At 55.1% G+C, this 26,215-nt stretch overlaps 1 protein-coding gene across 1 annotated transcript in view; it reads right to left on the reverse strand.

Annotated features, from left to right (window-relative positions):
• PLXNA4 (plexin A4) overlaps positions 1 to 26,215 on the reverse strand; it is a 417,067-nt gene that overhangs the window by 14,497 nt on the left and 376,355 nt on the right. The window contains exons 23-30 of the mRNA XM_066262319.1: positions 24,768 to 24,834; positions 23,770 to 23,916; positions 19,846 to 20,005; positions 9,058 to 9,161; positions 8,339 to 8,438; positions 6,948 to 7,138; positions 5,887 to 6,056; positions 1,488 to 1,700 (exon numbers count right to left, since the gene is read on the reverse strand). Coding sequence (XP_066118416.1) covers positions 1,488 to 1,700; positions 5,887 to 6,056; positions 6,948 to 7,138; positions 8,339 to 8,438; positions 9,058 to 9,161; positions 19,846 to 20,005; positions 23,770 to 23,916; positions 24,768 to 24,834 — 1,152 coding nt within the window. The remainder of the gene's footprint in view (positions 1 to 1,487; positions 1,701 to 5,886; positions 6,057 to 6,947; positions 7,139 to 8,338; positions 8,439 to 9,057; positions 9,162 to 19,845; positions 20,006 to 23,769; positions 23,917 to 24,767; positions 24,835 to 26,215) is intronic.

Here is a 26,215-nt window from a genome sequence, read left to right on the forward strand (position 1 = left end):
GTCAGAAGAATGAGCCTCTGTCTCCGTACAGGGAGGTAAGACCCCCACTTGGTGATGCAGACACAGTCAGGTACAAGAACCAAAGAGTTCGCTCGCTGCTCTCCGACAGTATGCGTGAGCAGGAAGGACATCATAGTGTAAAGGGAAGAGGGAATAGGACAGCCAACCCTTTTAGGAAAACTGTATTATTGAGGTGTCCAGGACGCCAGCCCCTTAGTTACTCCCTCTGGACAAGGGACAGCAATACACAAGTATAAAGATGTCTCCCTGTCATGGGCGAAATGACACTGTTCGTTTTGTCTGGTCACCAAGTCAGAAATAATTTCTGGCCTCTTTGACTCCCAAAAGGCACCAGATCTGAGCACCCACCCAAGTTTCCTATCTTTAAGCTACTTTGAAGTAAGGGAGAAAGGGACCCTCAGACCAGACTGTCACACGGAGTTGTGCAGGTCCCTCACTGCACAGCAGCACCCAGCAAACCGCATCCCCTGGCACGGGGCCACATCCTCTGGCCACAAGGGGCACCTCCCTTGGTTCACACGGAGGCCCCACAGGGGTTGATAGAGGCCATGTCTAAGGGTATACTAAATAGTAGAAAAAAGATTTGGGGGTTGGCTGAGTTTGGGGATCACTTTCACCTTTGCCACTTAAAAGTCATGGTGGGCTGATTACTTAGCCTCTCTGTATGTATATTTCCTTCACCTTTGTGGGCACAAAATGAGGTTATGGATCCTGAATCATCCACCAGGGCTACCCTCATGAATAAGTTGATAAATGAAGCATCATCTGTCTGCTTAGCTCAGATGCTGGGCAAACGGGGCTGACGCGGCCCAGACAGACCATAAACGACCTTCACCAGGAGTGCGCTCTGCACGGCGACGAGCCAGCTCCTCACGCAGAGGTGGCCTTCCAGCCCCAGGAGCACCGTGAGGCCGTGCGCAGATCCGGGCCACCATGGCCGAGAAGGAACTGCAAGGCTCCGGATCTCAAGAGCTCATGGTGTAAGAGTCAAGGGGCTGGGACAGTGAGAAACTGTCCAGAGTGACAATGACGTCCCCACAGGATGCTGGGAGAACAGCCAAGCCAGATGAACAGGGGCAGATGGGGAGAGGCCTCCAGCCTTTTTGTGGCAAGATGTTCATTGCTCCCTTGAAGTCTTTTTTGTTTTATTTTTTTTTAGTAGTTTTTTTTTTTTTTTTTTGGTGGGGACTAGAGCAGGGAACTACATGTTTCCTTCCTGGACCTAGAAAGTATTTCAGCCCCTAAGATCTGGGCCTTGTTGCAGGGAAGCAGAGCTCAGTGGCAGCGTCTAGCCAAGTGTTCCGTCTGAGTCAGTGGACAATGCCGAGTGTGTGGGCATGTGGATGTGGCACTGTGCCACCAGGCTCTGTGAGTGACCCACCCGGGAGCCCCGGCCCACTGTGGAGGGGCAGGCGGACCCCTAGGCAAGGGAGTTGCCGGCCTTGGCGGCCTGGCCTGGCACTCACCTCTCCACCCAGTTCTTGTAGCTGGGGATGTCCTTGGCATAAAGCAGCTTGTTGGAGGGGGAGTCCTTGCCCAGCCGGTGCTCCGACGTGGAGCAGGAGTCCATGAAGGTCTGGGCCACCACAGAGAGGCAGGCGTCCGTGATGCTGCTCTTGTGGATGTCGAACACGAACTGGGGGTTCTTGATCATGTTGACCCAAAACCGCAATGGCAGGCTGCGTGGAGGGAAGAGGCAGACAGTCAGGGGAGAAGGGGTGAGGGAGTGAGGAGCTGTGGCTTGGCCCGGAGAGTTCTCTGGAGAAAGAGGTGGGGTGGGGGACCTACAGTCCCTCAGGGCCATCTCTGTGCCACCAGGACACTGTTACCTTCTGGGACACCGAGGATCAGCAGGGCTGAACAGCCCATCCAGGGATGCAATGCGCATGGGCACTGGAAAGTACATGACGCCCCGCCAGGACGGCCTGGCTGAACCCCCTGTCATAGCACAGGCTTGGGTCAGAGGAGCCACAATGGCACTGCCAAGTGGCATTCCTGACTCTCTAGTCCATTGCCGGCCCCCAGTGCCAGATACAGGCACATCCAGCTGGCCCTCCTTAAAGAACAGCCTGGAAGGCTTGTACCTTACTCTCTGCTGTCCACTGTAGGACGTGGGACAAGTCACCCCTGCCTGGGGGCACAGCTATTCCTGCAGAGTGAAGGCTTTGCAGTGGAGCGGTTTAAGGGGAGCCAACTGACTTCTTGTCCCCATGCTGGCACACTTAGAAAACCCACTGCCCGGCCCCCCATTGTGTTCCCTCCTTCCCCTCTCTCATTCCTCCAGTTGGCACCTACTGCATACCAGGAACGGTGCCAGCAGCAGGGAATGCAGTGTGACTAAGGCACCCTCTGCCTGTAGGAAGCCTGCACTCTGGTGGGTTTCTGGGGAAGTCAGACCTGCAATCTAGTATGTGCCCTGAGAACTAGCCAAGCTGGGACTGAAGCTTTGTGTGGGTTTGTTGTGGGACACAGGGAAGGGTCATCAGTCTGCCAAGAGGGAAGTGTCCAGAGAGACTTCACAGAGGGGATGGCACTTGATAGTCTGAGTTTTAAAGGTGCACAGGTATTCCTTAGCTAGACGAGGTCTGGAAGGAGGGGTGGCGGGGAGGAGGGTGTGCTGGCAGGGAGACTCAGCTAAACAAATGGGGGAAAACCGTGCCCGGTGGTCTGGTAACCGACAGTCATTCTCTGTGGCTAGAAAGGGTCCCAGGGGATTGGGAGAAAGAGCCCACCTGCCCTCTGGGCTGCCTCTGATTTTGTGGCTTTCATATGCCACTGAGACCCAGGTGAGGAAGCAGGTGGCACCCAAGCGAGGGACTGCTATTTCCTCCTGCTGCCTCCACTGCTCTACTCCTGCCAGCTCCCTGATGCTTCATTGTTGTTTTGGTTGCATTCTCACTGTTGGTGATAGTTATAATGTTCCTAGAACTGAAAACTCTTTGAATTACATAGTTTCAATACAGCGGGTACAATATTGCTCTAGGTGTTGTATCTCCCAGCAGTCAGAGGGTGGGCGGGCGGGTGGACACACACACACACACACACACACACACACACACACACACACACACACACACAGGACAAATGCTATACATATAGTCAGACCTCACAACTTAAAACTCTTTGAATTACATTGTTTCAAACAGCAGGTATAATACTGCTATAGGTGTTGTATCTCCCAGCAGTCAGCCGGCAGACACACACACACAACAAATGCTATAAATATATAGTCAGACCTCACATCCAAAACTGCCAACCCATCAGCAAGTATTTAGGTTCCTACAAAGTGTGCATGGCAGGGTGTGGGCAGACAGCACTGAGTTGTGTCAATGTTAGCTGGCACCTGTTTCATCTTGGGAAATTCAGATAGGAAATAAAAGGACAGCACGGAGAGTCATGACACAGGGGTGAAAGTCAGGGTCACAGCAGCTGCCCGGGGAGACAGTGACAGCTGGGCGGGCTCAGGGCCAGCTGGAGGATGAAGGACTGCCGGCTGTCCAGCCGGTACAGTCTCCTGTCCACATCTTTCTGTTCCCGGAAGTCCCACCGGAGAGGGGCCCTGGGAGTCCATATTTGCTGTGTGGCTGTTTCTCCCCAACACTCCCCCTCCTTGAGCCAGTTGTACTGACAGGCAAATCATACCGGGAAGCCAGGGCACCACACAGAGTCTCCTGCCTAATGAAACATTAGCATATTATTAACATTAGCGGTGGCACTAATCTCTGGTTGATTGCAGCCACTCAGGTTAAATAAGCAGGAGGTTTACTTAAAAGAGAGAAGGTAGGTAATGTGGAGGAAGGTCATGGGGAGAGGGTGAGTTACAACTTTGGCTGGGAATAGAGCAACAATCTCTTTTCAATCAGGGACAATGAACTCTATCTAAGTCAATATGCAGATCTCATAATTCCCAGACTAACTGCTTCTTACCCAGGGAAGCAAGGAAACGGGTCAGGGGAGTGTCCTTTGGTGACAGATCTCAAGCCTGGTACACTACCTGGCTTTCCTTCATGGGGTCTGGAGTTCTCTGTGAACTGAGTACCTAAGTACTCAGAAGAATTGGCATGAAGGGAGGTTCTGCCCCTAGCCCCAAGGACATTAATGACATCTGCTGGGGTGGCCTTATCCCACCAGGAGGTATGGGCTGAAAACACATCGTTTAGAAACTTTTCTAGGCGCTCTACCTATAACGTGCTACAAAGGCATGTAGGGATGTTTTGGAAAGACCAGCTCTCCCCAGCCAGACCACGAGATATCTGGATGGAGCATTTCTTGTATTCTGAAGACTGCCGGACATTGACACGGGATGGTAAGCAGGGAAACTGGCTGGCAGAGAGGAGCAGATCTGGCAGGTGGGCATGTGCCCCTTGGAACAGCTCTGTTTCAGATTACTCAACACGACCTTACCCAGAGGCAGGTGGACAGGCGGGCAGGCGGGCCTGCTGTCAGGCTCTGGGCGGGTTGTCAGTGTCCCTGGCTGTGCCCTAGCACCATGCCAGACTCGACTGCCCAGACTTTCAAAGGAGCGAGCAGCCTTCACCCTGTGTTACTGCACTGAACGAGTCCAGATTCCTGGTCTTATTTGGGAAAGGCTGGGAGAACTCCGTGCTGGAATGTCTCTCACCGAGAACCAACGTGGCAGTAAACCCCACTCTTCAGTTCTGTGGGCCCGACCTCTGCTTCCGCCTGATGTTTCAGTCCCGGTAGAGACCGCACTATTATTCAGGTAAGGAGGTGAGGAGGCAAGGCACACATACACGCCCTTAAAGAATGTTTGCGCACTACGGCCTGACGTCTGGCTTCTTCTGTTTTGGTTTGGGGCTCCGGACAGGATGTCAGGGTGCCTGGCTGCCCCAGTGCCACACCAGTCCTCATGGTTTGCAAGGGCTGGGCGGCCAGCTCATGCTACCTTGGAAGAATGTTCTGTGGAAGAACAACCTAGGACAGGAATCACTGAAAGCTACAGGGAGGTGAGTCTGAAATGGATGGGACTAAACAGAACCCCGCTTGGTTAGCTTGCGGTAGAACTCTCCAGGAGAGACCACCTCGACCCTGCATCTTATGAATATTGATTGAGTCCCAGCTTTGCACAAGGCTCCACATGCAGTGCTGCATACTGATGTCCAACCTTGCTGTCTCCACCTGGAGCACAAAGTGCTCACAAACCCAGGGAGAGGAGGCACCATGTGAAGGGAGAGAGCGGCCATCGTGGGGACACCTACAGTGTCCCTCAGGACTTGGTGACTTCCATTGTCTCAGAGGGAGACAAAGCAGTGAGGGGGGGGGTCTCTTCCCCTAAGGGAGTTTGGAAAAGGAGTCTGTGGGAAGGGAAGACCACCACTTCTTGACTAGAACAGACATACCCTTCCAAACACTGCTGCAGGGTCACTGTTAGATGCCACCCTCCTGTAATCCAGGTGCACACAGACCTCTGTCCAAATAGCTGCCCTCCCATCTCTACCGGCATCTCCGCCCACCGGGCCATCTCAGGGGCCGTGTCTGAAAGTCTCTGTACCCTCAGTGTCTATATCGGGCACACAGGAGGGACCTGGCCATGACATTTGGCAAGTTACATTGTGCTCCTTTAGTTGGTGAAGTTTACATTTTGCTCCTTTAGTTGGTAAAGTAAATGTTTGTAATTGATTGATTGCTGGGAAAGAAGGATGACCTGACCAATCAGAAATGAGCATGGAAACAGTAGGAGGGGGTGGGAGGGACTCAGGGGTGGGAGGGGCCCAGAGAGAGCGCCTGTGCCTGGTTCCTGCTGGCAAAGGTGGACCGTGACCTGTCCTTTTCACAGCGGTCTGGGGCTGGCCACCGGGGACTCAGCTAGCCTCCCCACATGACTTCTGCTCTTCCTTCACTCACCAGTTGCTTTTCCAGGTGTGGCGGACATGCGGGTCATGAATGCCATGCTTATCGGCCTGCTCGTCCAGGAAGTCAAACATGTACTTGATGGCCAAGGGCAGAGCAGAGCCGCGGTGCGCCGTGCTGAAGATGGTCTCAAAGAGGTCGTCCACGAACTTTTGCAGCGTGCCCTGGGGAGGCAGCACAAGCTCACACGCAGCCCCCCACCCCCCACCCCAGAGGGAGCTCTCAGGATGGTTTTACAATCTGCCTCGCAGATGGGGAGGGGAGGACAGCCTAGAGCCAGGGCCAGCTTGGATGAAGCTCAGTAAATGCATGGATTAGATCTCCCCGCCCCCTTCATATGCCTCTAACAGCTTTAAATTTCCTCAGCACATGGGAAATAGATACCCACTGATGACTAGACCTAAGCGAGCCTTCCCCTGCCAACCGCACGGTTTGGTTGAACACCCTTTGGCGGTGTTGTTTTAGCACTTTTCACAAATGCTAATGAACGACTCACTGGGTCAGAGCAGACAAACGCAATCTGTTGGGTCTGTTTGGGCATCATTCACTCTGGCTAACGGAGAGCTCCCCATTTGGCACGGCAGAGAGCAGAGCCCAGGCCAGCCACAGAGCGAAAGACGGGCGGCCAGCACAGCGTGTCCCCGGGACCAGGATTAGAAATGCTGCCTGCAGTGTCACTGGTGGAGCCCCAACTCCCACCCCTGGAGATCATATGTGACGCCCAGAGGAGTCCCTCTTTGAGGAGATTGGCAGGAGGTGTGGCTAGTGTCTCTATACTGGAGAAAGGGCGTAGGGAAGGAAACGTGAAACTACGGACCGCACACCAACACTGATGTATGGGTGGGTTTGCCCGGAGCACTGGGTTAGGAAGGGTTCTGAGGTTCTGGGCTGGGAAGGCATTGGAGACCTAGACTGCTTAGCAGTGCCTGTCATGCGTGGATAAGAGAAGGACACTGTCCCACGAGCTGGGTCTCTGTCAGCTCGGGCATCTCTGGAGGGTGGTGAAGTCCCTTCCCGTACCCACACACGCCCAGTCCCTATCTGCAGTTCGGTACCTTAGTGGCCAGTAGCCGGGTCAGGTAGATCTCAGACACCATCTTGCTCCCCCGGTCTCCCTCCTTTTGGTCCCCGTGCTCATGGTTCTTCACCAGGTGCCACATCTTGACTCCGCTCTCCAGGTCGGGGGTGATCATGGGCGTGCGTGAGCGGAGGCTGTCAGGACTGCCCGTGTATCGGATCATGTTTTCTGCCAATGCAATGGGCCGCGTGCGGGAGGCCGCTCAGCCTTGCTCACTACCACACTCCACTCCCCCGCTCCTGCCGAGGCTGACTGCTGTCCCCGTCCTTCCTGCCCTTTTCTGCTGCTGCCCCCCCGCCTCAGTTTAGTCCATTCCCCGAAACTGGGGTGCCCTTCCAGGCAACTCTGGGAACCTCTGTGGCCACTTCACCCACTCTCCTTCCCCTCCCTCCTGTACTTGCATTGCGCCGGCCCTTAATGATTCAATCTGTAAAACTATAAGCTTGTCCTCGTCTCTACTTTTGCTTGTAAGTGTTCTCAAGTCATGTCTGAGGATGTGTTCTGTGTAGCCAATTAAGTGCACACGTGGGAGCAGGTAGCCTGTCTCCCTTAATGACTGCAAGCCAGCCCAGTGACGGTCTTGTCAACCGCTTGCCTCCACCCTCCCCTCCAGCCTGGGCCGGCTTGCCCCTGCTATGTTCTGAAATGCACGATCTGGTGACATGAGTGTGGAGCAGGATAGAAGATGAAGGTCCTACTGGATGTGGTACAGGCACTGTTCTGTATTTTCTCCTTTTGAGTTTCCAGGACGATCCTGTAATTTTGGTAGTTTTTTTTTTTTCAAACCTGGTTTTGCTGGTAATAAAACCAGGTCTCATTGCGGTCAGGCTGCTGGCCCCAAGGCACACAGATGGTGGCAGAATGGGGTGGTACCTGGGTCTGAGCCCACATCCAGTGCCCTCCCTGCACACCATCAAGCCCGGGACCGGGGGCCTGTGCCTTCCCTTAAATGCGTCATGATGGCGTGCGTGCCCTTTGCACACTGTGTAGCCTGTGCTTCTGAGTGGTAATTTGCTAATCTGCATAATCGGAGGAAATAATAATTATTTCATTCACCAGATTGTTATGAACTTGATGCATGGTAATGAGTATCACGAAGTGAAAGTGTCTCACCTGCAAGATGCTCAGGAAGGTTAGCGTGTCTTCCTGCTCTACGGGGACGGAGGTTCTGCTCCTGCATCAGAGTCCCTGCCTGGAACCAGGGGCCCCCTCCCAAGCCCAGCTCTCCTCTCCTGTGGTCAGCCTGCCTGACTCAACCCCCTGACCCCCTGCCCTGGGGGGGCGGGCAGCCACCTTCTAGTGGTACTTCCCTGGAGACGACAGCTGCTCAGGGCATCCCCTCCTCGCAGGATGAGTCCATGCACTCACCATATTTACTTGCTGAGGTCCTAGAGACGGTGGAGTTGTTCACTGCGTTGTAGGCTGTCACCTGCTTGGACACTAAAGCCACCACAGAACCATCTGGCACCTACAGGGGAAAAATCTCATAAGGGCCTGGGCACAGGAGCTCTGCCACCTCAGGGACCAAGGACAAACTAGAATTAACTTGGTCCTCAGGGGTATCTGTGCCTCACCAGAGACTGCGGGGCCCCGGGAGGCTGCTGGTGTGCCCCTGAATGATGCCAGGCTGATCTGGATGCTGACTAGTGTTCTGCACTGTGGCTCGTTGTTGGAGAAACTGGCAAGGGAGCCTCGTTAACACCCTCTCTCCTGATGCCTCCCCTGAGAGCCTCGGCCTTAAACTTCAGGACCAGCCAGGAAAGGGCCTTCCCAGAGAGGGCCCAGACATAGACGACACTCAGGTCTCCCATGCACCCCGCACGGGGAGACAGGAGACGGTTTCTCTTGTGGATGCCGCTCACTCCCTGCGGGAAGCACGCTTCTCCGCATCCTGTCTCCGAGGAGGTCAAGGTCTCTGTGGTGGGGGATGTCAGTTTTCCCTGGGCCACTAAGGGAACGTGAGGTGCTGGTGAAAGAGTGGAGTTAGGGCTTGGTGTCTAGCCTTGGGGGGCTGTTATTCAAGGATGGAGACTGTGGGGGAACTGGCTGTCCCGTTGGTCAGCCCCCCTCCCTGCCAGTCCCCTCACCTGGTAATGCGCCAGGGTGTTCAGTCTCTTCCAGTCATTCTCAATCTTGGTGGTGATGTCTTCATCCTGCAGGATCATCCTCACCCCACTCCCTTGTCGCCACTCTGCGGAGAGAGCAGCGGCGGCTCAGAGAGGCCCTCGGGCCCCTCCCATGGGGATCCTGAGGACCCCCGTGTGGGCAGATGCACAGCCCTTCTCAAGGGGCATCTGTGGACAGACAGGTGCTGGCAGAGGCTTCCTGAGGGGGAGGGGCTGCAGAACCTCCCAGTGCAGGGGAGCCCTGGCTCCAGTTCTGGTTTTCATCCCAACACACTATGTGACAGGAACAGAAATAATGTCCCCTGTCCTCCCCTGCTCACCTGTCCTCTGTGAGGGGCCACATCTGCAGGAAGTAGACGCTTAGTAAACGCTGGCTGTGTGAATGAGGCAGGTGGAAGCACATAAGAAAGTGTTGTGCAAATGCAAGTCACCACTGTGTGCCACACGCTCATTGGCTTGATGGCCAAGGTCTTGGGGCTAATGAGAGCTGGGCTGCACGTCTAGCCACTGTGCCCTCTCTTCCTATTCCAGGGGGTGTGTCCTGCCCTCAAAAGCCAGCTGGTGGGCCACCCCTGGCAGGGAGACTGGGTAAAGTTGCGTGGAGAGATCAGCAGAACCTGCTCTGAAGCCAAGGACAGCTCTACTCCACAGAGCTGATGTGGATCACAGCATCGCGGGGATCCTGCCAACACCTAATTAGGTGATACTATAGGCATGGACTTACACCCCCACATTCTTCTCATGGGCCCAGACACCTCCAGCACACAGGCTGGCTGATGGATCCCACATGGGCAAACAGGAGACTGTTTCTCGTCAGCACACGTGGCGTGAATCACGTGGGGACGGAGAAGTGCGCATTCCAGCCTTGAGAAGTGCACGTATGGAGGCCGGGTGCACGCCAGACACTCCAGCTCTTGCGCATGTGCACACACACCCCCGTGCATGCACACACGCTCACATGCGCACATCAGAATGGAAAACAGCCTTCTAAAATCAACTGTGTCACAAGTTCCGGCCAGGAAGCCAGGAATCTGGTCTCCAGGCAGCCACCATGCCCTCCGCGCCTCCCGGATGCCGACACTGGGGAGCGTGCAGAGCACTGGGATTGGCAGAGTGCACACAGGGGCTGGGATGAGCTACCCACAGTCCTTGCCTGACCCTGCCGTGGATTTTCCTGTGGCTCACAGAGACACATTTCAGATTCCCTCCATTCCAGCTCCGTAGGGGAGCTGTGGGTTCACGATCGGCCGCATCTGCGGCACAGGAAGCACCAGTTCCTTCCTGTCTTGAGCACTTGGTATGGCCGGTGCCACCGATGGAAACACAGGCCCGGAGAGGGAGCTGGCTTGCCCTTCCAAATAGCAGAGATGCTAACAGCCACGCCCCTGCCTCCAGTTCCTGGGCTCGCCTGCTGCCTGGTTTAGAACTCAGTTTATTGTCCAAATGTCCCAGAAGGAGAGCATGAGGATGCCGTGCGTGGTCACTGGAGCGGTGGACCCGGGGAGACCTTGGGGATCTGCCCATCACTTAGTGCTGCTGATGACACCCTGAGACTGGCCCAGGCCATATGCGAGCAAATGGGGAAACACCCCATGGAAGCATCTGCTCATTAGTGTTTTGTTTGTTGTGTGGTTTTGTTTGTTGTGGGTTTTAAAGTTTTATGTAGCTCTACGTGAATGTACAGCTGTACGTACGCATGTGTTTTTGAGTGGCTGGAACAAAGAGGAGGAGTATCTCCCGGCTGGTCAAGCAGCTGACAGGCGGTTCATTCAGACTCTGGTGGAGCCCCAGCCTGGGCTGAGGACTGTGCCATGTGATGCTTTATCCTAGTCACACAGTGGGTCCTAAAGGACAAAGCCTCTTGGCTCTCCCATGGTTGCTGGGCTGAATAGTGCCGCAAACATTAAGTCAGAGGCGGCACGGGGTGGGGGCAGTACAGAGACAGTCTAGGGGTGCAGAAGGCAGCGTTCCACAGTCCCCACATGGGGTCTGGAGGACATGCAGGGCATGAGCTCTGGACATTGAGTCTCCTGGTGGGGCCCAAGGGAGACGTCTCCCCCACAAACATGGCAGTGGGCTTTGCCGGGACTAGACGGGGAAGGTACCAGCCCAGAGCCAGTGTTCTGGTTTGACAGCTGCACTGCGCCCCTTGCCGATGGGGTCATATCTCAGTGGGATCTGAACGAGTCACACAGCCCGGTGGACTGATTGAACAATGACAGCAGGTTCCAGAGCCTGAGGGAGGACTTCCCTGTTGCATAACTGTCCTGAGGTGGGCAGTGTCCAGCTGTACCCTGCATGGCTGTACCCAGCAGGTCATGTCTGGTAATTATGTAAGCAAATGAAAGTCAGTCTGTCTTGATTCCCCCAACTGAAAAACACAGGGCAAGGTAGGGCCATGTGCACCCCCGAGCAGTTAAGGAACAATGGCTTGTCCAGGGAACATGAAGGAGACACTGCTAGATGCCGACCAGCAGGGCTGGCCCAGCACCTGCAGCAGGTAAGTCCTGGATGAGTTTCTGTTAAAGGAATTATGAATAAGTGGATGGACGGGGAACGCAGGGGAGGAGGAAGCGAGCGTGTGGCGAGGCCCCTTCTCCAGGTGGGAAAGAGGTTCAGCCTGCGTGCTCCTGCTTCATGGCAGGCGGACAGACTGAGAGCCCAGGGAGCGGTGACAGTGAGCGACTCTCATCAACAACCTGGGACACAGGGGACCGGAACTTCTCAGAAACACAACCAGGCACATCCAGGTCGGAAATAAGAGCTCTCTTAAATTATTGTCACTCAGAGTCATTATGAGATGTCTCAGGAAAATCAAAGAGACTTTGGCTAGGAGCTCTGTGAGTCGAGGCAGGACCAGGAAAGGCCAAGGTCAAAGATAAAGCAACTGGCTCCTCCCTGCCCCATCCCCCAAAGTGCATGACTGGTCTCACGGAATCTCATCTCTACCCAGCAGGAAAGACCCCACCTACACGTCGGGCCAGTGGAGGAGTGAGGTGGGCCTACCACCCTCAGATCAAGGACAGCAGCCTGGTGCCGTTGGCCATCTCCGTGGCTGGCCCGTTGGCCTCGTGCCATGTGTGAAGTGCGTGGTTGCTTATCCACACATGCGTAGTTTTAACAGCAGTAATGAAAATCAGTAGAACTCGGGTCTCCTACTTCGAAATTCTCGTTCAAAGCTTGCACTTCTCCGGATCGGCTCCTTCAGTCTTGCCTACAACAGCAGCACTAAAAATAGCCCTCTTTTGTGTCCACAGCTTGCTTTGTATGAGTTGACCCTGTTAGAACAGCCCAGGAAAAATGCGACAGCTCGGCCAATAGCTAGTGTCCTCCGGGTGAGCGCCCAGCCTCCCGGACAGCGTGGCCTGCCTTGGGCACAGTGAGAGACTGGAAAATGCGCTCACGACACCAAGCAACGCGAGGCGCCATGCTTGGGGATAGCCGCAAGGTCGCCTGAGACAGGGGCTCCTCACAGTGCCTGCTCTGGACAGGGCCACCACTGTCCCATTTGATGGCAGGCGTCTCTTGCAGCTGTCACACTGGAGATCCAGATGCAGTTTTTAGAGCTGCATTCTCATTCACTCACGCAAACACGGCTTCCTGAGTGCCCACTGTGCCAGCAGACACTGTACAGACCAAAACAAGGACGGAAATAAAGCAAAAGCCCTGGCCCTGGGGAGGGGGGCTGCCCGTGAGGAGTGCTGTGCGGGTGACAATGACCCGGGGGCTCAGGTGATGAGAGCTGGGTAAGGGGGGGCGGGGGGAGAGGGCAGGGTCCACAGGACCAGGGCTGGGGCAGCTGCCTGGGCTGGACGCTGAAGGGCCAAGAGAACTTTGCCTCACTTAGCACGGGGACAGGAGTTCAGGTCCAAAGGTGCCATTTAGGTGACATTCTAGGTGACATTCTAGGGACCCGCAGAGTGCGCCTTTGTGGGAGACAGTGGAAAGCAGAGGCTGGAGAGGCACACGCGAGTCAGGCCGGGAGTTAAGGATGCTTTGGCGTGTCACACCAAGGCGTCTGGGTTGAGCTGAGGACCCCAGAGAGGGGGTGAGTGAGAAGGGAAGGGGGAGCCCCACAAAGACAGCTGCCCAGAGGGCCTGGGCTAATGCAGGGATGGTGCTGTGGGGATGTCCTGGGCTAACACAGGGATGGTGCTGTGGGGATGTCCTGGGCTAACGCAGGGATGGTGCTGTGGGGATGTCCTGGGCTAATGCAGGGATGGTGCTGTGGGGATGTCCTGGGCTAATGCAGGGATGGTGCTGTGGGGATGTCCTGGGCTAATGCAGGGATGGTGCTGGGGGGATGTCCTGGGCTAATGCAGGGATGGTGCTGTGGGGGATGTCCTGGGCTAACGCAGGGATGGTGCTGTGGGGGATGTCCTGGGCTAACGCAGGGATGGTGCTGGGGGGATGTCCTGGGCTAACGCAGGGATGGTGCTGTGGGGATGTCCTGGGCTAATGCAGGGATGGTGCTGGGGGGATGTCCTGGGCTAACGCAGGGATGGTGCTGTGGGGGATGTCCAGGACTGGCCCCGAGGGTGTTCGGAGAGTCCATGGGGGAGAGGAGCTGGGAGCTCCGTGGTGGACCCTTGAGTTTGTGAGAAGGTGTCTAGGGAGAGTGGGGGTTCATCTGCAGGCTGACCCTGCACAGAGACACTGGAACCGAGCACATCACTGGGCCAGCTCCTGGAGGGTCCCCTACACACCAGCAGGTGCCACCCTGAGAGGCAACCCCTCTCCGAGGTACACAACCTCCATCTCTGACCCTTGTGGCATGTGCTTGCCAGCAAGAGCTTGGTGTACACACACATGTACTCACAGGCACACACTCACACACACACATTCACACATGAACCTTATTTTACACAGGCCGGGGTCCCAAAAGGCTTTACAACAACCTCCACTGCCTGCAGCCCCGGTCCAGTCTCTACACCTCCGTCTGTCCTCAGATCTATCATAGCAAGCTTCAGGGGCAGCTGACCTAAGAGGGCAAGGGAGGAAGGAGGTGCCCGCAGGCTGGTTGGGATTGGCCAAGTCCCTCTCACAACCCGTGAGGGATGGACCTCACAGCCAGATGCCTGCAGTCCACCCCAGGCCACCTTTGCTCAGCTCTGGGGCACCGAGAGCAGGTTCTCGCCAGGAGCACACACCAGCTCCTCACAGAGCACGCTCTACCTCCAAAGACAGGGTCCCGAGCAGAAACCTACTGGAGGAAACCTGACTCTGCTGCTGCACACCTGCTAGCAGGCAAGTCCCGGAGGCACCTGGCGGAGAGCCTCGAGACTCTCAACACCTGGCCACTCCAAAGCGCAGGAGAACGCAGCACCATAGAGCCGAGAGGAGCCGTGACAAGGTCCGAAACACTGACCCAGGGGGCGGAGGGGGGGGGATCATCTCAATACATTTTGTTAAAATAAACACTTGACTGTATGAGCAAGTTCTAACACAACATGAATGAACTATGAAATGTGGTCCTTGAAGAGAAGAAATTCCTAAACAGAACTGTGTCGTCTTCATTTTAGGCTTGAGGTCTTTGCAAACTGTAAAGGGCCCTGCCCTGGCTAGACGTGGCTATTTGGGCAAGTCCAGGAGCCAAAGGAAAAAGAAGGTTGTTCTAGCCCACTTGACGTAAGAGAGATGAGCGAGAGCTTAATGGATATGCTTGAACATGGAACACAGAGGCTTTGGGTCAAAGAAGAGTTAAAAAGGCAGGTGGTGGTGGAGCGAGGCAGGAAGGTGACCCTGGTATTCATATGCATGGCAATGGGAGAAAATTGCTAGCTCTGACCTCTGGGACGGCTTCTGCCCTGCAGCCCCGTGCCCTGCTCCAGGCTCCAAGCACAAAGGACAGACACACTCACAATCCAATTTGTTACAGTTCCACCTTCCAGGGAGAGAGGGAGGTGAAGTAAAAAAGAAAGAAAAAAAATCCCATTATCTTTATCTGTCCTTCCCATCAGGTGCAGCGGAAAATGCAAACTGAGGAGACAGCTGCTGTGAACTCTTTATATTTCACTCAGAAGATAGTGTATCTTTTTATTGCGCACAGGAATTACTTATTTGAAAAAATATATCCCTTCAGTGGGACGTGAATGGCAAGACAGAGGGGGTGGCGGGAGTTCTGGGGGCTATTGATAGAGCATTTGCATTAAACCAGAGGAATCTCTGGAGGTCAAGGCCAACCTCGGAGAATGGAGACAGCGTGGGCGGAAAGGAGTGCGCTCTCAGCCTCCCTGTTGTGTGGCCAGGGCCCAGGCACTGTGTCTCTCAGAGCCACAGTCTCCTTCTGCACAGTGGAACAGAAGGGGGCCAATTATGTCCTCTGGGGAGTTTAGGGAGGATAGATAATAAGATCCTCATGGCTCAGAAAGAGGAGTTTCTTGCCTTCTGCTACTGTGTGAATAAATGAGGACCTCCTCCTGGTCCTGTTGGTACCCCATGCCAGGCATAGGCCTCAGCCTCTGACACGCTGGTTGAAGAGTTTAACAATGCAAAGGGAAGGGTACTGGTACCCAATACTTGTGGGTGGAAAGGGACATAAACCTGGTGAGAAGAGCCTCCCCTGTAGCAGAGTGGGGTGCCCTCAGCCCCGGGCTTTGAGAGCGCTGTCTCAGCACGGTCCCGCCCCTGCCCTGGGATAGCTGTCCTTCCCCAGATTCCAGCCTACTGAAACAAAGGCCGGCCTTGCATCCTTCATTTGGGCTCCGATGAGAGTTCATTTTATGTGTCACTTTGGCTGGGCCGTGTGGGCCAACATTATTCTGGATGTTTCTGTGAGGGTGTTTTTAGATGAGATGAACATCGAAACTGGTGGACTTTTGAGTAAAGCGATTTGTCCTCCATAATGTGAGTGGACCTCATTCCATCAGTTGAAGGCCCTAAGAGAACAAGAGGCTGACCTCCCCCTGAGCAAGAGGGACTTCGGCCAGCAGAAGGCCTCTGGGCTTGGACGGCAGCGCTGGCTTTTGCAGCCTGCTGGCCTACAGTGCAGACTTTGGACTTGCCAGCCTCCATGGCATAGACTGGATGCTTGTGTCCCCCCCAGATTCACATGCTGAAACCCTAACCCACAATGTGATGATATTAGATGGGACCATGGTAGGTGATTAGGTTAGGAGGCTGGAGCCCTCAGGAATGGGATTAGTGCCCTTATAAAAGGGACCCCAGAAGATCTCTTGCCCATATCCTACTCTATCTGTATGTCTGTCTATCTATCTACACATATGCATATGCACACCCCACCTATACACACCTATTTCTCTGGAGAACCCTAATACCATTCTCCATCTTGGTTTGTTAATGCCTGGAAACGCCTGGTGAAGGGGTGGAGAGGGAGGAGGGCGAGACCTTCAGTCTAAGGATCGATGAATAAAAGTGTCAGGACTGAGGGGCAGGAGCCACAGCGAGGATGAAAGGTGGAGGTGGAGCTGGGGGTGTTGGGATGGGATTTGCCTGCCCCAGTTCCAGGAGTAGGTAAATGTCTTTGGTTTTCTCTGAGCTGGCCTGGGACAGGGGTCCTGGCCTTGCCGGGGGCTGACACCAGGAGGGGAGGCAGTCTGTGCCCGGTGCCCTCAGCTACGGGAGGTGGGGGAGGCCCGGCTGTCCCACCTCTGCTCAACCCCTGTGGCTGAGTGCGACCCTCCTGCGTGTGCTCTCAGGCCCTTGGGTCCGGATGAATTTTTGTGGGATTTTTTTTCCTCTTTTTTGCAGTTGAATTCTAGTTTCAAGGCTTTATGATCAGAAAATATGCTTGGTACAACTTCGATTTTCTGAATTTGCTGATGTTGTTTTTGTGGCCCAACATATGGTCAATTCTTGAGAATGATCCATGTACACTGGAGAAAAATGTATACTCAGTCACTTTGGGATGAAATGTCCTGTAGATGTCTATCATATCCAGGTGCTCTAGTGTTTTCAGATGAATTTTTAATAACACTCATACCTTACATTTGTAAATTGCCGTTAGGTTTTCAAAGCACTTTTACCTGGAAAACACTTGTCTTGCCTACCTCTCTGCACGGGGGTGCTGAGGCCGAGGCTGACTGTGCAGACGAAGCATGTGGGTCTCTGAGGAGGCCCTGAGTTCCTTGTGGTGCAATCTGCTTTTGGTAGAAAGAAGGCCAAACTGAGGGGGGTGGGCAGCTCCAAATTCAGGATTTAATAGGAAAAAAGGACATTCCTCAGAAAAGCACCCATCATGTGAGGCCTCTGTCAGGAGTTCAGCATGACCATGACATCCCTTCCCCAGAGGAATGGGGCCTTGAGGTCCGCGGCCTCTCCTTTCATCTGTCCCAGTTGTAGAGTCTCTCCCGCCCCCCCCCGCCCCGCCCGCGGGGTGGCCCCAGGCTCCTCCCCAGCTGCACCTGTGGTGGAGAGGTGGCCCCTTTGGTCTCTGAACTGTGAGCACCGCAGTGAGCTCTGTGTCGCAGGAGATCCGGCCCCTTCCAGGAGGCAGGCGGCCCTTCCTGGGCCTGAGCAGCCTCCAGCTTGACACAGTGCGACCCTGGGGTGGGGGGTGGGGGTCCAGGTTGCTGCGCAGGCTCCGGCCACCTCCATTTAGGGTGGACAGCAGGAAGCAGCCACGGCAGAGCTGGACCCGCCGCCTCCACTCCAGATGGTTTACCACTGCGGCTGTGGGAGGCCTGACATCTTTCCATTAATGACCTGCTTTGCTGGGCCCGCACCACCAGGCCTTTCAAGCAAGCGATTTTCTAAAGCTAAGAAGGTGGAGAGGCCCAGTCCTGAGCAGCATCTATGAGCCACGAAGTGGTTTCTCTCCAGGAAACCAAGCCGGCGCAGAAGGGGACTGAATCCGCTTCCAGTTTAAGCCACCACAGGGTTTCTGTGTTCTCCACCCCCACCCCCCCGCCCTTTTCTGAAAGGGGAGAAAAGGCATCCCAGGGCAAAACCTGAGTCTCAATGCTGCGGACAGAGGCTGGTGTGGACCCCTATGCCCTTGCCCATAGGAAGTCAGCCCGTTCCCAAGCACCAGAGGCCCATGGTTCTGTCCACACCACCCACAGGAGCCCCTGGGGTCTAGCACCACCTTTCCAACCCCCCCCACCAGCAGGAAGGTCCTCCTGGCCCCCCCACCAGGGTTACCCTCGCACACACGCTGCAGATGAGGACACGCCCTGCCGTGGCTCCCACAAACTAAAGGAATGATGGGCGGTACCAGGGAATCCCAGTGTGGAGCCACCCGGCTGGTTCTCTGGGGACAGGGAACACGGTGGGGGTCCTCTTTCCCAAGGACCGTTTTCTCTCCCTTTGGTTCTGTAACAGGCCCCTTCACTCTTCAGTCTGTGGGATCTTCATGGCCACAGAGCCGCCTACATCTGGATGCAAATGTCCAACCCGACTCTAGGGACCAGGGCCTTGGGACACGCAGGTGGACACATTCACCCACCCCCCACCATCATCTCTCACATTTCCTTATTTCCTGCCTTCCTTCTAGAAACAGCCTACACAGAGACGCCTCCGAAGTGAAGGAAAGCACATGTTCGCCCCCAGTCTCTCCCCCCGGGGCATCAGAGCTCCAGGCACGGGGCCCAACACATCCTGCCAAGAGCCCAGCAGGAGGAGACGGGGTGGAGTGCCACAGTGAGAACTGAGGGGAGTCAGCGGAACGTCCTGGTCCCCTGTCTTCAGGCGTCAGAATCTGGGTGGGACACGGCAGTCGGAAAGGGGGAGGGTCCGCTGTGGGCGTTAGAGGAGAGCACAGATGCCCATCTGCCTTGGATGGCTTAGCTGAAGCCAGCTTAGAGGCCAGATGGATGGAGTAGGGGCTCTGGAGGTCCTCCTACCCCTGTGCTGCCGCAATCGCCCAGACAGAAACACAGACGCACATAAACGCCTTTCCACGGCCAGGATCAACAAACAGACTCATGACTGTTTTCTTTACTAGCATTATTCTCATACCCAGTCCCGGCTGCAGCCAGCACTGCCTGAGTGTGCACGATGGGCCCAGCACGGCACGAGCAGGCTTCCCACGCCCTGTTTCGTTCTTACAGTGAGGCAGGCACCATCGTCTACCACTTTACAGGCAAGGAAACCAAAGCACAGAAAGTAACTTGACCAAAGTCACACATCTAGAACGTGGCTTGACACAGACCCACGATGCCAGCCTGCCTCTCCGCAGCCCCAGTCTCTGCGGAAATTGGGGCTCCCTGCTAGGATTTCCCCTGGGAAGATAGCCTATTAAACACACAAGCAAATCAAAACTGGGTCTAAGTACAGCTGGCCTTAAGTGGCATGCCCTTGTTTAATAGGCTATGCAGGCTATTCACGGTACATTCAAATACAATGTCACCCCACTACCCAGTCGGCTGCCAGAACTCATTTTTCTCTATTCTTTCCTCCACTCTCCATCACTGACCCAGATCCCTCACGCCTGAGGTAGTCAGCAGAAACGACAGGCACAGAACAGAGGGGCAGGGCAGAGCCTGGGGCACAACAAAGGCAGTGGGAAGACCTCGGAGCACACACAGACTCAGACGGCGTGCCCCTCATTGCCCACACGATCCCTTCATGCCTGCCCCTCGGCTACTCAGAGGACCCCAGGGGCGGTCAGGTGGCCAGCAGACTGTAGCCCCTCTCTGCTTGCTGCTCAGGAAGTGGCCATGAAGGCAAACTCCGCTCCCAGACACCTGGGGGCCACGCCTGCCTGCTCGCTGCACGCTGGCTCCGCCATTGAGTAAGAGGTGCTGCCGACCAGTCACAGGTCAGTGCCTGGGTGGGCTGTCTACTCACCCAGGTCCATATCTGCAGCCTTGGGCCGGTGGGAGCAAGGCACATTCTTGAAGATGGCGTCCAGAATCTTCTCCTTGACCTGCGTGATGGTGTCACAGTTGAGGATCTTCACTGGGACCTCGGGGCTGTTGGCGTTGTCTGGGTTGACACAGCTCAGGACCTGGGGAAGAGAGGAGGGCGCCGTGACTGCAGTGCCATGGCAGGAATCAGAGCCACACCCTTAACAAATGTCATTAAAACTGATTTTTTTTAATATATACAAAGAGAACAAGGTCCACGTAGGAGGAGGCAGTGAGGGGAAATCTGGGGGGAGTGACCGCTAATGCACACACACTCATGTGCTCCCTTTACACGCCCACGCACGCATGCCCGCACCATGCACCTTCTCAGGTGCACACTCAGACCATCGCCCACTTCTGAAACCCCCTGTCCCCACCTGTGTCAGTCTGTCCTTCTTGTCACTCCCTCTCACACACACTCACTTCAGTGCGAACCTGGCGACTCACAAGATTTCACAAGCTTCAGTATCTGGAGGATTTGGGGGTGATTGCAAATTGCAGAGGCCATAAGAGGCTTCATGTGTTTTTTAAAAATAAAAAGGTGCCCTTGAAACATTTCAGGTCCAGGCCACCTGAGGTCCTTTCCTGGCTCGGAACCCGAAGCCTTGTGTTAGGGGAAGAGGCCACCCTGGCTCAGGACCAAAACTTCTCTTCTTGGAACGAGTAGGACAAGTTCAGTCTCTGCTTCAAGCACCAAACTGGACCTATTCCTTTAAAAACATCGGGATCGTTTCCAAAGGCTTTTCTTCGCTTGCTGTTCTCTGTGTGGATGAGACTGTATGGGATTTTGGTGGCACGGGGGGTGTGCTGTGGGGCACAATTGCTGTCTAGCGACCATGCCATGCTAGGCACTGTACCCTCCCTCTGCCCCTGCTGCCTGCGTCCTCTGTGCCCCTCCTTCTCTGACCCCAGCCGTTCCCCAACTGCACGTCTGGTTTGCAGACTCAGACTATAGCCTTCCTCTCCCTCCTCCCCCTCCTCCCCGCCCCTCCTGCCCCATGTGGTGGCAATCAGAACCCGGGCCCCTGGACACCTGCCTTTCATTAGCAACCAGACTGCTATGAGCTCAAATAGGAACATGCTTTTTCCATTAAGAAGAAGAAAAAAGCCTCCTAAATCTATAAAACCTGAACTCTCATTCCCAGAATGTCCTAATCTGAAAACAATGGTGGAAGGACCTCTGAACCATGTGGTCCTCTGAGCGCCCTCCCCCAGCCACTCCGTCCTGTAAAAGCCTCCTGGACCCTCGCTGCCCCCTCAGTGGCCGAGCACAGCCAGCTGCCATGTGCTGCCTTGGCTTCCCTGCTGTCGGGGGGCTCCAGGCCACTGGTGGATGGCCTGGCCTCCCCCAGGCTACAATGACACTGGTTCTGAGCTTCCCTCCCCAAGAGATCGTGAGAAGAGGTTGTCACCTGAGCCTGCTCTCCTGACATGGCTACTTGCCCAGGGTTCAGGGTGGCCTTGTGAGAACTCCACGGGAACTCAGGGCATTTAGACAAGCAGTGATGGCCCCATTGAGGGACAGGGCTCCCCAGCCACTGGCTCCAGCCAGATGTTTTCTTCCTAACTCCACTCCTATGGCCCTTGGCTAGTTTTGGAGCAAAATGCCTGGCATTTTTTTTTCTGCTAGGTCAGCGTTTCCCAAACCTTAGTGTAAATGGAAGCACTGAGGGGTTTTGTTAGAATGCAGATTCTGACTCGGGAGGTCTAGGATGGGGCTCGGACGGCCGCATTGTGGCAGGCTCTTGGGTGGGCATCTCGCGTCTCGCAGGGTCCCAGGTGAAGCTGATGGGCACTCAGCAGCAAGGGCCCCAGTCCGGTTCCAGTATCAATCTAATTATTCACTCAACACGTAAGAGGGGCCGCTGCTCTAAAGTGATGTGTCCCCAAGCCTGTCAGTGCCTGTCTCATCCCTTGTGGTTATCCCTCCCGCCAAGAACAAGGTCACCACCAGTTGGCCCAATGTGCCCTGGGTTTCTCCAGAGCCACTGCCAAATTCCACAACTTCCTGTCTTTTAGTGACCCTTTCCTCATGGGAGTTTCCTGTCTGCCCTGTCTGTTGGTAACACCTGCTTCCTTTCCCTCCTCACCAGGCTTGGGGCTGCTCCCACTTGTGTGTGTGTGTGGGAATCTCCTCAAGGTGGCTGTCGTATCTCCAGGCAGCCAAATTTCTTCTCTGGGCAAAACCATGGCAATGTCTTCCCCCTCTCCTCCCCTTTCCACCTTCCTGTGCGTGCTTCCCTGACCCCCCTCCACCTTCCTCACGTTCTCTTTAAGTGAGCCTGAGCTAGCCGTGCTCACAATACTTTGGCCGCTGGAATAAAGGATCCTGCAATTTGAGCACAGAGCATGATTACAACTCATTGTGTTGGATTGATATTAGGAAGCCACCGGTGAATGGGAAGGAAAGGGAACGAAGGGGGAGAGATCAGGCAGAGACGTTTCAACAGCCGTGCTAGCTCATGAAGAAGTCTATGCGGGTCTCTGTTTTCAGAAGGATTTTCCCCCCTCTCCGATTTTAAGAGAAGCCTGTCTCTCTCTCTTCTGGAGCAGACCACGCCTGCGAGGAAGCAGGCGCCCCGTCCCGTGCCGCTCCTTTGATGCTCAGTGCCTGAGCCAGGCTGGAAAGTCTGTGAGGATGCAACTGGGCTTCCGGGGGGCCTCGGAAGATGGGGTAACATGGGTGCATCACGGTCCGCGTCATTCCCAGTGCGACCCTGAACTGGCCTCCCTTCCTGGGGACCACTTGGGCATCACCCCCAGCACTCAACGTTTTTTGTCTTTTCTAATTCCCTCTTCCCATTTTCTCTCTCTCAAAAAAAAAAAAAAAAAAAATGCCTATTGGGAGATTACAACTCTCTCCAAAAATGCCTGAGGGGCCTGGAGAGACAGGGCAGCCCACGCACCGCGCACCACGCATCCTGTACCCCGCACCACGCACTGGCATGGGGGGAGTGGGCAGCGGGGCTCCCACGAGCCAGCAGCAGGGAGCGCTCACTCCGGCCCAGCACCTTGCACCCCTATTCCAGTCCACCCTCTGCACAACTCCGGGAGCTATGTACTATGGTCATCTCTGTTTTAGTAGGTTCTGATATTATTATTATTATTGGGGTTTTTTGGTTTTTGTGTTTTTGTTTTTTTTTCAGATAAAGAAACCCAGGTTCGGAGAGATGAACCCAAACCACCCAGCTCGTCGGAAGCAGAGTCTGGGCTCCGGTCCAGGTCTGCCTGTTTCCAAGCCCCACGCTCCTACACGTGGAACTTCGCTGTCTCCTAGGGTGACGGTCTCTGTCAGGAGGGGGCTGCCCATGGCAGAGGGGATCCCCACACTCCCTGGACAAGCGCCTTCATCACTAGGCATCCCTGGCCTCATATTCTGCATCTCGGGTCACATGCATACATGAGTGTGAGCCAGTGGGCACAGGTGGGCTTCATAACCACGAAGACCTCTTTCTAGTTTCTGCTCCCTCCCGCCCCCACTATCCGCCCGGAAGAGTCCACTCTCCTCGCTGGGAGAACTGATGAGAAAGAAGATATTCATTCAGGGGGGTTGGCCAGCCAGCTGCTGGCAGGGCTTAGGACCCCGCAGTTCAGTGCACTGGCCCAGAACCCCACCAGTGTTTCGAGAAGTGTTGCTCAGATGTGTCTGAGCTACTGGTCCCCAAATCCAGATGCCCTGGTATGGTGGTACAGAGGACATCTGGGATGACAGGCACAGGTGGAAAAGCTGGCTGGATCCTTGCAATGGGCAAACCTGGAGAGGTGGCTTTTCAGCATTTCCAACATCCCCTCTGCTGGGCGGGGGCCAGGCCGGACCAGAGCCCGCTGCCCAGGGCCACGGGGAAAGGCTGCAAGGCTGGCTTACCAGGGTTTTGTAGTCGATCTGCTGGCGGATGAGCTTGTCCTCACTCAGGGAGTAGCGGGCCTCACCCGTGATGGCATCGATGGGCCCTTTCTCCATCTGCTGCTTGATGGCACAGAACAGCGAGAAGAGGGGCTCCCCAGCACACTCCTGGGCATGGAGAAGAACCACACTGGGTGGGCGCTGGACCACGGGGGAACAGAGCCCCGGCTCGCACAGCCCCTGCTTCTCCAAAGGGCTGCTGTTGGCTCCTCAGCGTCAATTCTCTCCTCCTATTCCCACCTGCTCTACTTTTGGGTGTTTAACTCCCTCCTTCAGCAGTACAGGATCCTCTGACCACGGTGTCCCCTCCCATCTGCCCTGTCTCATCTCCCTCAGGACCTGGGATTACTAGCCGCACTGGTTCTCGGCAACCACCCTACAGCTCTGCATCTCTCCCCTCGCTGCCTCTCACCCCTCGCTGTTCCTTCTCCCCACCCACTCCACTCCGCTCTCTCTGCAGCCCCATCTTGAGACCGAGGTCAGTCCTCGGTGGTGTGAACGCCTTAGCAAGCAAGTCAGTAATTGGATGTCAGGCAGCTCTTCCAAATCCTGGGCACACTGTTGGCTTATCTGCTGCCACAGGCAGGGTCTACACCTGCCTGGGACCCTGCTGACCTCAGTGAGTCTGGGGCTGAGAGAGGCAGGAGGGAGAAGCAGAGGGAAATTAAGGGGCAAATTGTTTTCAGCTTAAGGGCTCACGCAGGGTGCTCTCAAAGGCTCAGCTCCACTCACCTGGGAGACAGCAGCCTGTGGGATCTCTCCAGCTAAGACAGAGGGACTGCGGGGCTCTGACGTGGCCAGGAGCCTGTCCTCTTAGTATGAGGGGGACTGCATTTCTTGGCCAAATACTAACTTGGTGGGATTATGGACTTGGGGGGAGCCCGGGGAGGATGCAGGCCGGTGCGGGGCTGGTGGGGAAATGGGGTCAAGACCAGAGACATCCCCACAGTCAGCCGTACCTTGAGGAACTTGTAGAGCAGGAAGGTGAACCAATTGGTCAGCATCTTCTCAGCCACTGACTCCGTCCTGTCGCCCATCACCAAGGGAACCAGCAGAGGAAAACAAAGACAGAAGCGGCCAGTCAGACCCCACGGACTGGGAAGGCCGGGGAGGAAGTCTGCCTGCATCTGCCTGTGTCTGCCTGCTTCAGGTTTTCAGGACAGATCTTGAGATGCCAAAGGATAGTTGAGCCCACAGACTCCTAGGCACCACATAGTGACAAAACAAGCTTTGCCTACAGAATCCCGCCCGGGTGTCGGCTCCGGTGGGTTTGGGGGGGAGGGGTTAGAGCAGCGCTGTGCACTTTTGGGGATGCTGAAATGCTCTCTCTGTGCTGTCCAGTATGGTAGCCACCAGCCAGGTGTGCCTCCTGGGCTCTTGAAATGTGGCTGGTGTATCTGAGCAACTGAATTTTTCACTTTATTACCTTTAATTCATTCAGAGGTTAAAAGTCACATGGGGCTCACTGCAATCACATTAGACTGTACAGCCTTGGAGAACTTTAGAGGTACTTTGGATGAGAAAAGAAAAACAAATAAGCAAAAAAATCCCTGGGGGATACTAATTTGGCAGATAATAGAAAGAAAACTGGCAGGGGCAGAGGGTCATGGCAAAAAGGCCAAATTAGACTGACCCATCATCACCCAAACTGAGGACTCTGGAGCTGTAACCCAGCTCATCCCAAGAGATGCCCACATTTTCCCGTTCCACAGGCTTCCATGTACTTTGGACCTTCCCCTGGGAGGAACTCTCCTAGTGTTTCATCCACCATAACAGGAAGTTCCTTCTTGAGTCTGACTTGCATCTTTCATGCTGCTAATCCCAGCCCATTTATTCCTTTACTTTGGAAGTGAAGACATAGCAGCTGGGTTACTGGACAAAGGCCACTTTTGGTTGCACCCACTCAGGAGAAAACAAAACACGTTCAACCTTGCACAAAGCGAGTGCCCGGCTCCAGAGAGAAGCCAACACATCTAGGCATGTTGACATAGAGTTGAGAGTTGCAGTTGCCCAGAGATGCTAATAATTAAAACCCCAGAGGGGCTGGACAGCTGCCAGTACACGGTGAAGCAGAGAGGAGAAAAGAAGGAAGATGATGGCAGGGAGCAGGACTGCCAAGGGCAGCAAGAATAAGAGGAGAGGAAGGCGGGCAGAAGGGAGAGAGGGCCTCTAGGAGATGGTGAGCAGACCCCAAGAGCAGGCGACACAGATACAGAGGACCATGCTCGGAAACTGTCAGTGGGCATCTCCAGCAGGGGTCGGCAACCCTAGAATTATGACTGGGGGCGCCTGCATGGTGGATGTAAAACAAAAATCAAAATGGTCCACCTTGCTGTTTCCAAAGCTGTGTGGCTGCTCCTGTCTGTAGCAACCTTTGCAGCCAGGCAGGTGAATGCCCACTTCACCT

The sequence above is a fragment of the Saccopteryx bilineata genome, chromosome 2 (genome assembly GCF_036850765.1).
Source record: "Saccopteryx bilineata isolate mSacBil1 chromosome 2, mSacBil1_pri_phased_curated, whole genome shotgun sequence".
Classification (NCBI taxonomy): Eukaryota; Metazoa; Chordata; class Mammalia; order Chiroptera; family Emballonuridae; genus Saccopteryx; species Saccopteryx bilineata.